Source organism: Belonocnema kinseyi, chromosome 10 (assembly GCF_010883055.1).
Source record: "Belonocnema kinseyi isolate 2016_QV_RU_SX_M_011 chromosome 10, B_treatae_v1, whole genome shotgun sequence".
Classification (NCBI taxonomy): domain Eukaryota; kingdom Metazoa; phylum Arthropoda; class Insecta; order Hymenoptera; family Cynipidae; genus Belonocnema; species Belonocnema kinseyi.
In genome coordinates this window covers 42951534-42967311 of record NC_046666.1, presented here as the reverse complement: position 1 = coordinate 42967311, position 15778 = coordinate 42951534, and the positions used below count along the sequence as shown (strand labels likewise).

Genomic DNA, 15778 nt, shown 5'->3' with positions numbered 1-15778 from the left:
TTCTTTCCAATCGTCTGGGACGTCTCCCATCTCGAAACATAAATTTATCAATTCGCACAGTCTATGTGGTATGCAAGCGCCACCGTGTTTAAGCATTTCAGCTTTAATACCGTCTACCCCGGCAGCCTTACCGTTTTCCATGTTCTTAATTATATCCCTAACCTCAGTGACACAGACTTTCTCAATTGAGTTTTCCATCGCATCGTGTTCAAGATCGCAGTTGTGGTGTCCTATAGCTTCATCTCCGAATTTTATCCTAAAATAGTCTCTGAAAACCTCTAGTATTCCGTCTGCATCATATACCATTTCCCCCCTTCCATTCAAAACTAGTAAACCATAATCTTCACATAAAGTGAGTAATTTCTTTCCTTCTGCATTTAAATGCGAGTCTTCCGAAAATCTTACATTGTAATATTCCTGCTCTGATTCATTTTCTTCCAAATCTACTCTACCTTGCTCATGACCTATTCTTGCGTTCCAATCTCCTACTAATATTATATTTTCCCTTTTCCCAGAAGGTTAATAATATTCTACTACAAGAGACAATGTACCAACAAACTACATAATTTTTCAACCAAATAACTGAATTTTCAACTGAAAAAGATCAATGTTAAAACAAACACGAAATAGTTAAATTTTCAGCAAAAAAAAATTCATTTTAAACAAACATTTTTCAAAAGTAGTTAAATATTGAACCAAAAAAGGTTTAACTCTAATGTGTCAACTTTTAATGTAAAATTCATGATATTACAAGTTCCAGGTTTAAAAAGATGCTAAAATTGGTAATAAAACTAGAAAAAATTAACCGCTTGTGGTAATTTTTATTTTCAAAACTATTATTTAAATGTTACTAATTCAATGACAATATACAAAAATGGTTCTTTTTAATTTGTTGTAAAAAAAAACAACAATTTTCAACTAAATAGTTTTTAATTTAATGCAGTTAAACTGCCAAATAATTTTATGTTTTTTTTTAACTTTTATCAATCATCGAGTTAAAAGATTCAGATTCAGTTCGAAAAATATAAATTCACGTTATCATTTTCAATGCTCTAAATTGAAGAATCCATCAATAAATTTTTAAAAAATCCTAAAATTATTAAATTATTTTCATTTTAAATAGTTTAAAAATCCTTTAAAAATTTTCAAAATTTTATTTTAAAATCTTGAAACATCCACATGTTGCTTTGCATTTCTTCACATTTTTTCACAATCCTGCCAACTTAAAAAAATATCATTAAAATCTCCTATTAATTTTTGATAATTTTATAAATCTTACTAAATCTTCTTAAATATTCTCTTAAAATTAATTTTCCAATATAAAAAATTATTTTAAATTTTCCAATGAAATGTTTTTTATCCTTCTGAAGCCTTTCAAAATTCTTAAAAAGCTTATAAACATTTAATTTTATTGTTATTTGTACATCAAATTTCAACAATTGGAGTTAAACTTTTTTTTTAATAGAGCGCTTTAAATTGTAAAATTCAAAGTTTAGTTTTGAATCTTTAATTTATAATTTCTGATTTTAAATAAACAGTCAGAACTTTCCAAATATTAAGTAATTTTTCCTTTTCTTAATTAAAAGACTTTCAAATTACACGGCTGTAAAATGGAATATTTTAGATTGAAATAATATCTAATAATATTTGAAATTTATTAAAAGCCTTTAATTATGAATATATTATTTTGAAGTTATTTAAAATTTGAAAATAGTTCATAAAGTTACAAACGAACGTTTAGATTTGTTTAACTAATAAGACTTTTCAATTAAATATAAATCCATCTTATCATTTTCAATGCTCTAAATTAAAAAATCAATCAATGAACTTTAAAATTTTCAAAATTATAGAATTTTAAGGAATTGTAAACTAGAAACATTAAATATTTTTTAAAATTTAACTGAACACTTCTTAAATTAGAAATTCATTTAATTACTTTTTAAATAGTTTAAACATCCTTGGAAAGCTTCAGATTTTTATTTCAAAATCTTGAGAAATCTAGAAATTGTTTTAAATTGAAAATTATTTTGGAAATTTTTTCAGAACTTCTAAATATCTTTCAAAATGAAACGAATTTTTTCTACAATTTTCATAAAATCCTGCAAATTTTAGACAATTTCTTTACAATTTGGATGTATAAATAACAATTAAACATTTATTATTTGTGTGCGTAATTTGAGTAATTTTTAGAAATTTTGAAAAAATTCAAACTTAATGTAAAACTTGAAATGATAACCTAATATAAAACAAAATGTAGATTTTCGTAGATTTTAAACAAAAAAATGATATTCTTTTCAAGAATTGTGAAAGGCTTCAAAAGAATAAAAACATTTTCTTAAGATTCCTAGGAAGATTAAAAATAACTTTTCATTTTGAAAAATTATTTTAAGAGAATATTTAAAAAGTTTTTCAAAGATTTAAACAAAATTTTCATAAAAAATTCTAGAAGATTTTAAGAAAACTTTCTAAAATTTGCATGATAATTTTTAATCATTTAAAAACTAGTAAATATCTCTTAAAATTACTCAATTTTTTCTACAAATGTTCATTTGTAAATTATACATCAAAATTAAAAAATTTCACTTACAAATTAAGCATTTTTCGAAATTTTAACGATTCCAGGTTTTCCATGTCAAACAATTCAGTTACAGATTCTTTACTTTTAAATGTTTGGTTTCTATTTACTTGTCTTGAATAAAAATTTAAATATTGCTAAATGCTCAATAATTAATTTTTTCTTTTTAATAAAAAATTGAATGGGTTAAAATGGAATATTTTAGACTGAAACAATATTTTCAATTTAATAAAATCCTTTATTTAAGAATATATTATTATGAAGTTATTTTTAAGTTGAACGTTAAAATCTGAAAATTCTTAAATTTTGAACTGGTTTAAAATCGTTTTCTCAAATCGTTTTTGTTCACTTTTTATTACTTAAAGCACAGATAAATTAAAACAAAATTTATTTATTAAATAAAAATATTTTTAATACAAAATTTAATAATTAAGTCTTTAAGAATGCATTTAAAAATTCTTTAAATTAAAAATGTAAGTTTAGAAATAAAAATTTTAAATGGAAAATTTGTAAAGTAAAAAAAATTTGAATGACGCATTGTAAGCTAAATAATAGCATAATTGAAAAACATAACAATTCCACTAATTATTTAAAAACTGTTAAAATCGAACGTAGACAGATTTTTCTTCTGAAAATTCGTAAAATTTTCGGTTTCTCGGACAGGCGGCCACTCTGTTTTTTTATAAAACAAATCTTTGATTTTAAAAACTTCTAATTAATTTCAATTCTTAATAATTTTAATTCTTATTAAGACTTTCGGGTTGAAACAGTTACACAGTTACTTTTTTCTATAACTTTTAGAAAACCCTGCAAATTTAAAAAAAGTGTAATTTCAATCTATAAATAACAATAGAACACTTATTATTTGTAAAAAATATTAGAGTAATTTTAAGAGATATTTTGAAGTTTTAAAAAGATTCTAATTAAATTTAAAACTTGAAATAATTTCAAATACTTACAACCGAATTTAAAATAAAATGTAGATTTTTGCAGATTTCAAATTTCACTCATTAAACTCTTTTTAAATCGAACAATTAAAATTGTAACGCTAAAAGTTTAAAAGTTCTTCGAAAATCTCAAGATTCAAAGCTTTCTATGTAAAACAATTCAGTTTTAAATTATTTTCTTTTAAATATTTGGTTTCAATTTACTCGTCTTAAATGAACAGTGAAATATTGCTAGATATTAATATTCTTTTTATAGAATATAAATATAGATATTCTTAAATATAAATATACGTTTTCTACATTAAGAAATTTCAAATTAAATGGGATAAAAATGAAATAATTTAGACTCACAATATTTTAAATTTAATAAAAACCTTTAATTATAACTAGATTATTATGGATTTATTTTTAAGTTGAAAATAGTAAGTCTCACTTTTACATTTTTTAATGGCTAAAAGAAATTAATAAAAATAATTGATTAATAAATTTATTTATTAAATTCAATATAAAAAATAATATAAAGGAAGACCTGGAACTCTGAATTAAAAATATATTATTGATAAATCATGAAATTTTTTTTTTTTTTTTTTAGTACAGATCCATTTTTAAAATATTTTATTTATTTATATTTACAGTTGATAAAATAAAACCGTTTTTTATCAAAAAGTTTCAACTGCAAATGCTTTTCATTTTTAATTGTTTACATCTTTAAAACTGCACTTTAATTAAAAATTTATTTTAAAAATCTTCGATTTTAAACACTTCTAGTTTTTTAAGCCTTTTAAACTGCATTTAACAACTCTTTAAATTAAAATATATGCTTTTAAAAATTAAAAATCTAAAATGAAACATTTTTAAAGTAAAAGATTTTCAAATTAAGCATTCTAATCTAAATAACAATTTGAAAAATTATTTAAAAAACGGTTAAAATCAAAGTTGGATATTTGTATTCTAAAAATTTTGTAAAAGTCCCGGTCAAAAAATAAATTCACTGTCATTTCCCAATTTTCCCCGGTCAATAAATTAATAAGAAAAATAATCTGCTAATTTTAAAGAAGTCTAAATAAATAAAAATAATGGTAGCATTCATAATGAATTTACTGGAATTTTCTCGCTAAAATAAAGAAACTTCTTTAAATCATAATATAAGTTTTCAAGCACCATAAGATTTTTTGATTTTCTTTTTGAAGAAGTTCATGTAAAAATAAAAAATAAAAATTGTTTATTAATAAAATCGATAAAAATTGTAATTTAATTTTTGTTTTTCAGCGAAATCGCGGGGATCGCGCCGCTGTTGGATGTCGAGGACATGGTGATGATGCGCCGCCCGGATTGGAAGTGCGTTTTTACATACGTCCAGTCGATTTACCGCCGTTTTAAGGACGAAGATTAAGCGATCAGCGCACGTTGTTTTTATTATTATTATTATTATTGCTATTATTATTATTATTATTATTATTATTGGACTCGTTTTTGTTATTATTGGACTTTAGCGCAGTACGTCGTGAGAGAGACAATTGCGACACGAGCTTATATTTTGTATTTCTGGCGTGAAACTGTACTGCAAAGATATAATATATATGTTTATATATTTACAAGAATCCCCAAGCCTTTTGTATATACTTCAAAGTTCTAACAACTCGATTTAGAATACCGAAATACGAAATTACTTAATTTATAAACTTACCCTAATCTGTCAATTATTTACCCAATTTTCCACATAAAAATCTTCTTTTTTTTATTACTAAATACACGAACGCATCAGCGCATTGAGTTACTCTCAAAAATCTGACTTAGTTTTTATTTATTCTTTAATTAATCTAGATTTATGAAATAGTTAAAACTAGATAAGTTATCGATTAAGTCGATCATTTCAAGAATCACATAATCAGCGTCGATCTGCTGACTGGTCGGAGTACTTAAATATTTATGTTTATAGAAAAAAAAAACCAATCTGTCTATTCTCCATTTATAAATGATTTCTTTGTGATAAATTGTAAAAAAAAAAGAGAAAATAAAAAGAAACCGGGTTATGATTTTATCTTGGCGCTGAATTGGCGAAAATAAAACTTGCAAAAAATGCGTGTCATTTGCTGTGAGCAAGAAATATGAAAAAGAACAACTTAAAGCACTGCATGACTCGTAGCAGTGTTTTCTAGATAGACGAAACAGTCTTCAGCCTTCTCGTGTATTATTAATATTATTAATATTATTATTAAACTAGGGTACTCAAGATAATTAAAATTCGGTGATGTCCTAAATTAAAGCACGCTGTCTTCCAATGAATTGTTAATGTCGCCTCGATCATCGCCAATCACCTCCTGAAAATAAGCCAAATTTTCATTGGGATATTATTATCAAATCTTCCCTATATCAGACTTCCAAGCTCAAAATTCTCTCAAAATAGGAGAAATAGGGTAATTTTTCACGAATATAGGGAGATAGTTCAAAAAAAATCAAATTAATGTAGATACCATATAAAATGCAAAAAGAAACGCTTTAAATTCAACAAAATAGTTGAATTTTCAGTTAAAAAAGATTTTCTACAAAAACAGATGAATTTTTAAACCCAAAAATTTAATATTTTAGAAATCAGTTAGATTTTCATCGAAAGATTAATTTAAACCAAAGAAAAATGAATTTTTAACAACAAAATATGGTTTTTCTACCAAAAAAAGACCGATTTGAAATGCAAAAGGACGCATTCTCAACAAAATAGTTGAAATTCCAACAAGCAAGATTACTTTCCTACAAAAATAGACGAATTTTCTATAAAAAGTTTAATTTAAGACCAAAAAAGAGTTTATTTTCACAAAATAGTTGCATTCTTTCAGTTGTAATTTTTAACTAAATCTTTTAACTTAAACCAATTTTAATTTTTAGTCAAAAACAGATGAATTCAACCAAATAGGCGCAATTGTTCGACAAAATTGTTAAATCCTCAACCAAAAAAGATTAGTTTTCAATAAAAACCGACGAATTTTCAACAAAACACAAGAACTGTAAATAAAATAATTAAATTTTTAACTAAAACAGGATCATTTTCAATCAAAAGGGGAATAGTTACATTTTCAGTTTAAAAAATTTATTATAAAAAAAAGCGGAATTTTCGATACAAAAATGAGTTACTAACAATATAGTTGAATTGTCAAAAAAATAATTAATTCCTCAACAAAATAGTCTATTTTGTAAGCAAGAAATTGAATTGAATTCGACAATACTTAAATTCGCAACCAAAAAAGAATAATTTTCTACCAAAAAGGATAAATTTTCAACAAACTACAATAACTGTAAACCAAATAATTAAATTTTTAACTAAAAAGAATATTTTTCAATCAAAATGGGAATACTTAAATTTTCAGTTAAAAAAAAAATAAAAGTTAAAAAAAAATTGTTGAATTTTCGATTAAAAAAATTATTTATTAACAAAACAGTTTCATTTTCGATTTAGAAAATTACTTATTAACAAAATAGTTGAATTGTTAACAAAATAATTAATTTTGCAACAAAATAGTTTATTTTGTATGAAAGAAATTGAACCTTCAATTTACAAAGATGAATTTTCAACCAAGCGGTAAAATTTTAAAACAAGAAAGACTAAAGTTCAGCCAAAAAGAGTGGCATTTTCAACCAACTAGACGCAGCAATTATTCGACAAAATAGTTAAATCCGCAACCAAAAAGGTTCAATTTTGAACCAAAATAGACGAATTTGCAATAAAATACAAGAATCTAAAACCAAATAATAAAATTCTTAACCAAAAAAGGATCATTTTCAATTAAAAGAGGAATAGTTAAATCTTCAGTTGAAAAAAAATAGTTTGCAAAAAAAAGTAAAATTTTTAATAAAAAAAATTATTATTTAACAAAATAGTTTAATTTTCCATTTTAAAAATGGCTTATTGACAAAATAATTTGATTTGTAAACAAAAAATTGAACGTTTAATGCACAAAGGTGAATTTTCAACCAAGCGGTACAATTTTAAAACAAAAAAGATTAAACTTCAGCCAAAAACAATTGCATTTTCAACAAACTAGACGCAATTATTAAAAGGGGAATCGTTAAATTTGCAGTTCAAAACATTAATTTCAAACAAAAAAATAGTTGAATTTCCGATAAAATTATTAACAAAATTATTATTATTATTATCATTATTATTAATTATTAAAATTATTATTAATATATTAACTCACTTATTAACAAAAGAATTAAATTTTAGATATAAAAAATTATTTATTAACAAAATAGATAAATTGTCAATAACATAATTAATTTTTCATCAAAACAGTTGAATTTTTAACCAAAAAATTGAACTTTCAATGTAAAAGGTGAATTTTCAACCAAGCGGTAAAATTTTAAAACAAAAAAGATTAAACCTCAGCCAAAAACAGTTGCATTTTCAAGCAAATAGAGGCATTTATTCGACAAAATAGTTAAATGCTCAATAAAAATAAAATAATTTTCAACCAAAGGGGACAAATTTTCAACAAAATACAAAAACTGTAAACCAAATAATTAAATTTTTAACTAAAAAAGGATAATATTCAATTAAAAGGGGAATACTTACATTTTCAGTTAAAAAAATTAATTTTCAAAAAAAAAGTTAAATTTTCGATAAAAAAAATGTCTTATTAACAAAATTGTTGAATTTTAGATTTAAAAAATTATTTATTAACAAAATAGTTGAATTTTAGATATAAAAAATTATTTATTAACAAAATAGTTGAATTGTCAATAAAATAATTAATTTTTCATCAAAACAGTTGAATTTTTAACCGAAAAATTAAACCTTCAATGTACAAAGATGAATTTTCAACCAAACGGTAAAAATAAAAAAAGATTAAACTTCAGCCAAAAAGAGTTGAATTTTTTAACAAATAGTTAAATTTTCAAGACAAAAAAATGAATTTTTAATTAGGAAAGGAATTCTTATCAAGAAAAAACGTTACAACAAAAAACGGTGAAATTATTATTAATACAAAGTGAAATTTTTTACCAAAAAGGTAACGTTTTGACAAAATAGTTGAATTCTTAACAAAATAATTTCATTTTGAACAAAATAGTTGAATTTTTAAATCACAAAAATGAATTTCCAACCAAGAAAATTGATGTTCTACCAGATAATTGAATTTTAAATTTAAAAATATCAATTTCCAACCAACAGGATTAATAAATTGTATTCAGAAAAAAAACAAATTTTCAATCAAATAGTTAAATTTTTAAATAAAATTGCAAATCTTTAACCAAAAGAGATTTTAATAAAAAATAAAAAAGTCAAATTCAACCAAAAAAACGATTATTCGATAGAATCGTTAAATCCTTAACTAAAAAAGATTAATTTTCAACCAAAAGGATGAATTAAAAAATAAATAAAAACCAAATAGTTAAATTTTTAACTAAAAAAAAAGTTTTTTGATCAAAAGTGAGAGTTAAATTTTCAGTTGAAAAAAAACTAATTATTAGCCAAGTTAAAAAACAAATTTCCAATAAAATAGTTACATTAAAAAAAAAGATAAATATTAAAACTGTGATAAATCTTCAACTAGAAAAATTAAATTTTTAATCAAAAAAATTAATTTAAAAAAAAAGGAAAACGATTTTCAACAAAATAGTCGATTCAACCAGAGATGAACTTTCAACTAGAATTAGGAAGTTTTAAAAAAAATGGTTTAACAAGTAATTTAATTTTCATCGACCAAAAAAGATGAATTCTCAACGATAAATGTAATAGTTAATATGTCAATGAAAAACATTTTTATATTAATTAAAAAACATTTGAATTTGACCACAAAATTTAAATCCTCAATCAAAAAAGATTAATTTTCAACCAAAAAGGATGAATTTCCAAACAAAATACAAGGACTGTCAATCAAAAAGTTAAAATTTTAAACTAAAAAAGAATAATTTTCATCAAAAAGAGAATTAATTAAATTTTCAGTTAAGCAAAATTAATTTTTGAGAAAAAAAATGAATTTTCAACAAGTTACAAAAAAAAGTGGTGAATTTTCAAACAGTAATCAATCTTCTACTATGATAGTTAAATTTTTAGTTGAAAAAATTAAATTTTTTATACAAAAGTAGTTCAACTTTGAAACAAAAAAGATGAATTCTAAACGACAAATGTAATCATTGATATTTCGATTAAAAAGATTGTTATTTTAAATAAAAAATAATTAAGTTCAACCAACAGAGACCGATTTTCAATAAAATAGTTGAATCACACACAAAACACATTAATTTTTAACGAAATAAATTCAATTTTTGATTAAAAAAAAGAAGAATTTCCTATAAAAATTATTTAATTTTCAATGCAGTAGGGCGAATGTTCAACCATCAAGTTGAAGTTACAATTTTTTTTAAATTGTTGAATTAAAAAAAAAATTATTTTTATTTAAAAAAAAAACGAATTTTCAACACAACATTTACATTTTCAAAAAAAGTAATGAATTTTCAAACACAGGCGAATCTTCAGCCGGAATATTGAAATATTAATCTGAAAAAAATACTTTTAAACAAAAAAAAAAGATTTTTCAACAAAATAGTTCATTTAACCAAAGAAATGAATTTTTAAAAAATTATGCAGTTTTAAACAAAAAAAAAAGAATTTATAACAAAATAGTTCAACTTTGAAACCAAAAAGATGAATTCTCAAAGTGAAATTTAATGGTTGATATTTCAATTAAAAAAGTTTTTGATTTTAAATTTAAAAAAATAGTTGACTTCAATCAAGAGGCAAATTTTCAATGAATCAGTTGAATTCTAACCCCATTAATTTTTAACCAAATAATTTCAATTTTTAATTAAAAAAGTTAAATTTCCTATCAAAATAATTTAATTTTCAATTAAATAATACAAACGTTCCACAAACAAGTCCAAGTTACAAGAAAAATTGAATTTTCTGCAAAATAATTAAATGTTTTAACCAAAAAATATTAATTTTAAACCAAAAATAAAATAGTAGAATTTCCATCCAAAAATATTTGGATTTCCTTATTGGTTTCTATTAATTTAGTTCACATTTGTTCGAAAAAAGGGGAAATTGATTAAAAACAGGGGGGGGGAGAGGATTTTCTTTAATGAGAAAAGGGAGGAAAGAGTGTGAAGTCTATTATTTTTTTTTGTATTCAAGACAAATTTTGTCTTTAAATGAGAAATTGCATTAAAAATATTAAAATACCTGTAAAACTTCGACGAGGGCTCTGGTCTCGTCCAACATTTCACGACAGAGACGATACTCCTCTTCCATTTTTGCTAAACGCTCGGATAAATCTTTGTTTTCTTCTAGAGCATCGTCGAGTGCTATTCTCCTCCTTTCTGCCAAAACCTCCCAGTAATTTTCGCTAGGACCAGCTGAAAATTGTTAATTTAATTTTTCATATTTTTATTTGAGAGAATAAATTTTATGTAGTTTAAATTAATCTGAATGATAGCAGTTTTCAACATTTAGTTTCTCTCTTTTTTTTAATTACTTCCAGGGAGGCCGTTTTAATCGATGAAAAAAATTCCCGGTCATTTCCGGTTTTTTCCCGGGTCGCAAACATTTTTCCCGGTCAATGAAATTTTAAAAATCGATCATTCAAAGTGAAACTATTGAATTTTACATTTCGAAAACTGAAGTTTGAAATTTGTTTCATTCAACAATTTTGAACTTTCATCAATTGGCAAAAACTGAAAATTCCCTATTTAAATACGAAGTTTTCATTCTTTTTGAAAAATTCCCTGTTTAAATCAAGAAGAATTAAAACTTTTTCTAAAAATTCCCTGTTCCAATTCATAATTTAATTTTTTTGAAAATACCTCGTTTTAACACAGAACAATAATTTTGTTGGAAAAATTCAATTTTACATTAAGAATTGCTATTCTCCTGGATAAATTTCAGTTCCAACTCAGAATTTGTTAAACATTGAAAATTCCTTCTTCAAATCCGGAATTTTAATACTTGTCGAAAATTTCCCGTTTCAGGGTTACCGTTTTAATCAAAGAACAAAATTCCCGTTCATTTTTTTTCTAAAATAGGTGAAAAATAGGTGATAAACAAATGTTAAATAAGACAAACTGTAATTTGTTGTAAAACGAGAGATGCCCACAAGTTTTTTTCTTTGATTAAAACGGCCACCCTAAGAATGGAGTATTTAAATTTCCACTGAAAACTAATTTTCAATTAAAAAAAAAATTAAAAACTATTTTTTTACAAAAATATTTTAATTGTTCACAACATAGTTGAACTCAATACCAAATTGTTGATTTTTTCAACAAAAAAGATGAATAGTCTGCATTTTTACCCCATAAAAGTGCAATTTTTAACCAGAAAATTAAGCAGATGAATTTCTACTGAGAAAAATTAATTTTCAATTAAAACAACAACGATAAAAACGAATTTTCTACAAAAAGTTGAATTTTATACCAATTTTTTTAATTTTCAACAAAATAGTTTAATCCTCAACCAAAATAGATAAATCTTTAACTAAGAAGTCACATTTTCAACCAAAAAGAGATGAAATTTCTACCAAAAATTGCATTTTCTATCAAGAAAAAATTTTCAGTCAAGAATGGAAAATAATTTTAAGCAAATTGTTCAATTTTCAACAAAAAATATTAATGTTTTTTCAAAAAATTTTATAGTTGATATTTCCACTACAAAACTTTAATAAAAAACAGTTACATTTGACCAAACAGTATACATTTTCAACATGACTAGATTTTAACAAACAAAAAAAATTGATTTTCTACCAAAAAAAAGACGAATTTTCAACAAAAAAAAACATCATTTTTTTAACCAAAATGTTGAATTTTTAACCAAAAATGGAGCAGATAAATTTCCATTGAGAATGAATTTTCAATACAAACAAAAACGAATTTTCTACAAAACAGTTTAATTTTATACCAATTTGTTGAATTTGCAAGCCAAAAAGCTTAATTCTCTATCAAACAATTTAATTTTAATAACGGGAACATGAAATAACAAAAAAGTTAATTTACAATTAATAAGTTGACTCTTTTAACAAAATATTTAAATTTGTATTTTTTTTTTTAACTTTTTTACAACAAAGCGAATTTTCAATTTAATTTTTTAACCAAAAAAAACGAACTTTCAACTAAAATTATGGATCTTCAACGAAAAAAAAATGATTTTTAAAAAAATTCGTTCAACTTTCAACCAGTGAGTGGAATTTTTAATGAATAATTTTTTTGGTTCAAAATTAATCGTTTTTGGACGAAAAATTATATTGTTTGGCAGAAAATTCATTTTTTTTTATTCAAAAATATTTTTTTTTTTGGTTGAACATTCATCTTTTTTGATTGAAAATTGATTATTTTTATTTGAAAGGTCTATTATTGTATTTTTGTTAAATAAATAATCTCTTTTACTTAAAAAACGTACTTTTTGTGAAAATTCAACAGTTTTTTTCAAAAGTCATCGTTTTTGGTCGAAAATTTATCTTTTAGTAGAAAAATCTTTTTTTTTTTTATTTATTGACAATTCACCTTTTATATTTGAAAGTTAATAATTTTTATTAAGAAGTCTACTATTATGTTTTTGGTGTTTAATTCAAAATTCTACAAATTGTTTGAAAGTTTATTTATTTTATTAAAAATTGAACTAGGTTCTTAAAAAGTCACCTTTTTTGTTTAAAATAAACCTCTTGTTTAAAAGAATTTATTTCTATTGAACGTTAGTTCATTTTATCAAAAACAAAACAAAAACAAACAAAAAACAAAAAAAGTATTATATTTCTTTTTCAGAATTAATCTGAATTTAACTATTTTGTTAAAAAGTCATTTTTTTGTCGAATATTGATACTTTTTGGATTGAAAATTCTCTTTTACTTTAGAAATCGTCTTATTGGGTGGAAAATTCAACTATTTGCTAAAAAAAATATCACCTTTTGGCTAAAAATTCATCTCTTGGTTAAGAATTCTACTATTTGGTTGGAAGTTTAACCGTTTTGTTTAAAAGTCGTCTTCTTTGGTTAAAAATTGATCCTTTTTGATTGAAAGCTAATTATTTTTATTTGAAAAAAAATTATATTTTTATTTTATAATTAATCTAAATTCCACTATTCTCGTAAAAAGTAATTTTTTAATCAAAATTTCAACTGATTTATTAAACACTTGTATTTTTGGATAGAAAATTAATCTTTTTGGTGTAAAAATCCTGATTTGTTAGACAAGTAATATTTTTTAGTTGAAAATTCGTCTTCCTTGCTTCAAAATTGAACTGACTTGTAAAATATTCATCTTTTCAAAATAAAAATTTAAGATTACGTTTGAAAATGAAACTCTTCCTGATTGAAGTTTAATCTTTTTTATTTGAAAATTCGACCATTTGGTTCAAGAATCGTAGATTAGGAAAGTGTAATAAAAACTGTGCTTGGTGTGCAAGTTGTAATTTTTAATAAAATTGTACGTTTTCAACTGAAAAAGGTGACTTTTTTACTTTTAAAATTGAAGATAAAAAGTTTTTAAATTAAAAAATTGTCTATTGAATTGTTCAATAATTCACAAGTATAAACTGGAACGTAATAACACTTTTAAACTGAATAATTTCAAGTTTAATGAATTTAAACTGCAAAATTCAGAATTTTTAACATTCATAAATTACAGAGTTCAAAGATTTAGATTAAGCTCAAAAAACATAAATCCAGGTTAAAATTTTCAATACTCTGAATTAAAGAATAAATCAATGAACTTTATAAAAATGGTTAAAATTATATTATTCAGTTGATTTAGGCCAATAAATTTTTTAATTTACACTTTTTTCAACTTAAAAGTTCTTAAATTAGAATTTTAATTTTTTTATTTTAAATAGTTTAAGCATCCTTGAAAAACTTAAAAATTGTATTTCAAAATCTTGAGAAATCTAGAAGTAGTATTCAATTTTTTGAAATTTATCTTTATTTTTGAAATTTTTTCAAAACTTCTCAATAACTTTAAAAATTAATTGAATTTGTCCTACAAATTTTAGAAAATCCTGCGTATTTAAAAAAAAACTCCTTAAAATTTAAATTTCTAAATGACAATTGAACACCTATTATTTTTAGAAACAATTAGAGTAATTTTAAGAGATATTTAAAACTTTGAAAAAGATTAAAAATTAATTTAGAACATGAAATGATTTCAAATGATTTTAACGAAGTGTGTTTACCGAAAAAATTTGGTTATGCGTAACGAAATTTCGGTGCAAATACTCACAACCTAATTTAAAACAAAATGTAGATTTTTGCAGTTTACACCAAATTTAGAGGCTTTTAAAGAATTTTGAAAGGCTCCAAACGAATAAAAACATTTCTTAAAATTCCTAGGAAAACTGAAAATGATTCTTTATTTTGAAAAATTATTTTAACAGAATATTCAAAAAGATTTTAAGAGAATTCCAATATTATTAAAAACGACTCAGGAAGAATTTAAGGTTTTTTTTAATATTTAATTTTAATTGTTTTATTTTTTATTATATTACATTTAACAATAAATAAGTAGAACAATAAAAATTTTAACGGTAAAATGTAAAAAGCTTTTGGAAATTTTCACAATTCAAAGCTTTCTATGTCAAACATTTAAGTTTCAAATTGTTTACTTTTAAATATTTTGCTTCAACATAGTGGTCTTAAATTATAAGTCAAATATTGCTAAATATTAAATAATTATCCCTTTTTTAAATCAAATTTGTTTAATTAAATGGATTTAAAATGGAATAATTCATATTGAAACAACATTTTGAATGTAATAAAAGCCTTTAATTACGAATTAATTAAGAATCTGGAAACTCTTTAACTTTCAACGAAATTAGAATAGTTTTATCAAATCAATTATTTTACAGTTTTCAATACTTAAAGTACAGATCCATTTTAAAAATTATTTACTTATATTTACAGTTGATCAAATTTGCAACTTTAAACGTTTTTAATTTTTAATTGTTTAAGTCTTCAAGAATGCACATTAAAACCCTTAAACGGCCAAAACGCCACTACCGGTACACTGCTTTTCAACGATCAATAACTAAGACTATTCGACAGTAGAAAAAATTGAGACACATATATTTTTATTGCTTAAGATCTCCTCTTTCCGACGGTGCCAATGAAATTCCACAAAAAATTTATTTATTATCCCAAAATGCAGTTTAAACAAAAAAAAAACCTGATTTTTCGTGCCAATTTTTTTTTTGTGAACCATTTTCCAAAACTTTTCGAGTCTGTAATTAACCTGGAATCTCACTAACCGGTGGAATAAATGTCTAAACTTTGAGAATCCATGGTTC

The 15778-nt window shown here is 22.9% G+C and overlaps 2 protein-coding genes across 4 annotated transcripts in view; one reads left to right on the top strand and one right to left on the bottom strand.

The window, feature by feature from the left end:
• LOC117181467 (smoothelin-like protein 1) overlaps positions 1–5208 on the top strand; it is a 29907-nt gene extending 24699 nt beyond the window's left edge. Inside the window, exon 5 of the mRNA XM_033374144.1 lies at positions 4792–5208. Coding sequence (XP_033230035.1) covers positions 4792–4915 — 124 coding nt within the window. The 3' untranslated portion in view covers positions 4916–5208. The remainder of the gene's footprint in view (positions 1–4791) is intronic.
• A 103-nt stretch (positions 5209–5311) lies between these two features.
• Positions 5312–15778, bottom strand: part of LOC117181466 — a 19357-nt gene continuing 8890 nt past the window's right edge. For all 3 annotated transcript variants that reach the window (XM_033374141.1, XM_033374142.1, XM_033374143.1), the window contains exons 4-5: positions 10700–10872; positions 5312–5843 (exon numbers count right to left, since the gene is read on the bottom strand). In XM_033374141.1, the coding sequence (XP_033230032.1) occupies positions 5784–5843; positions 10700–10872 (233 nt within the window). In that variant the 3' untranslated portion in view covers positions 5312–5783. The remainder of the gene's footprint in view (positions 5844–10699; positions 10873–15778) is intronic.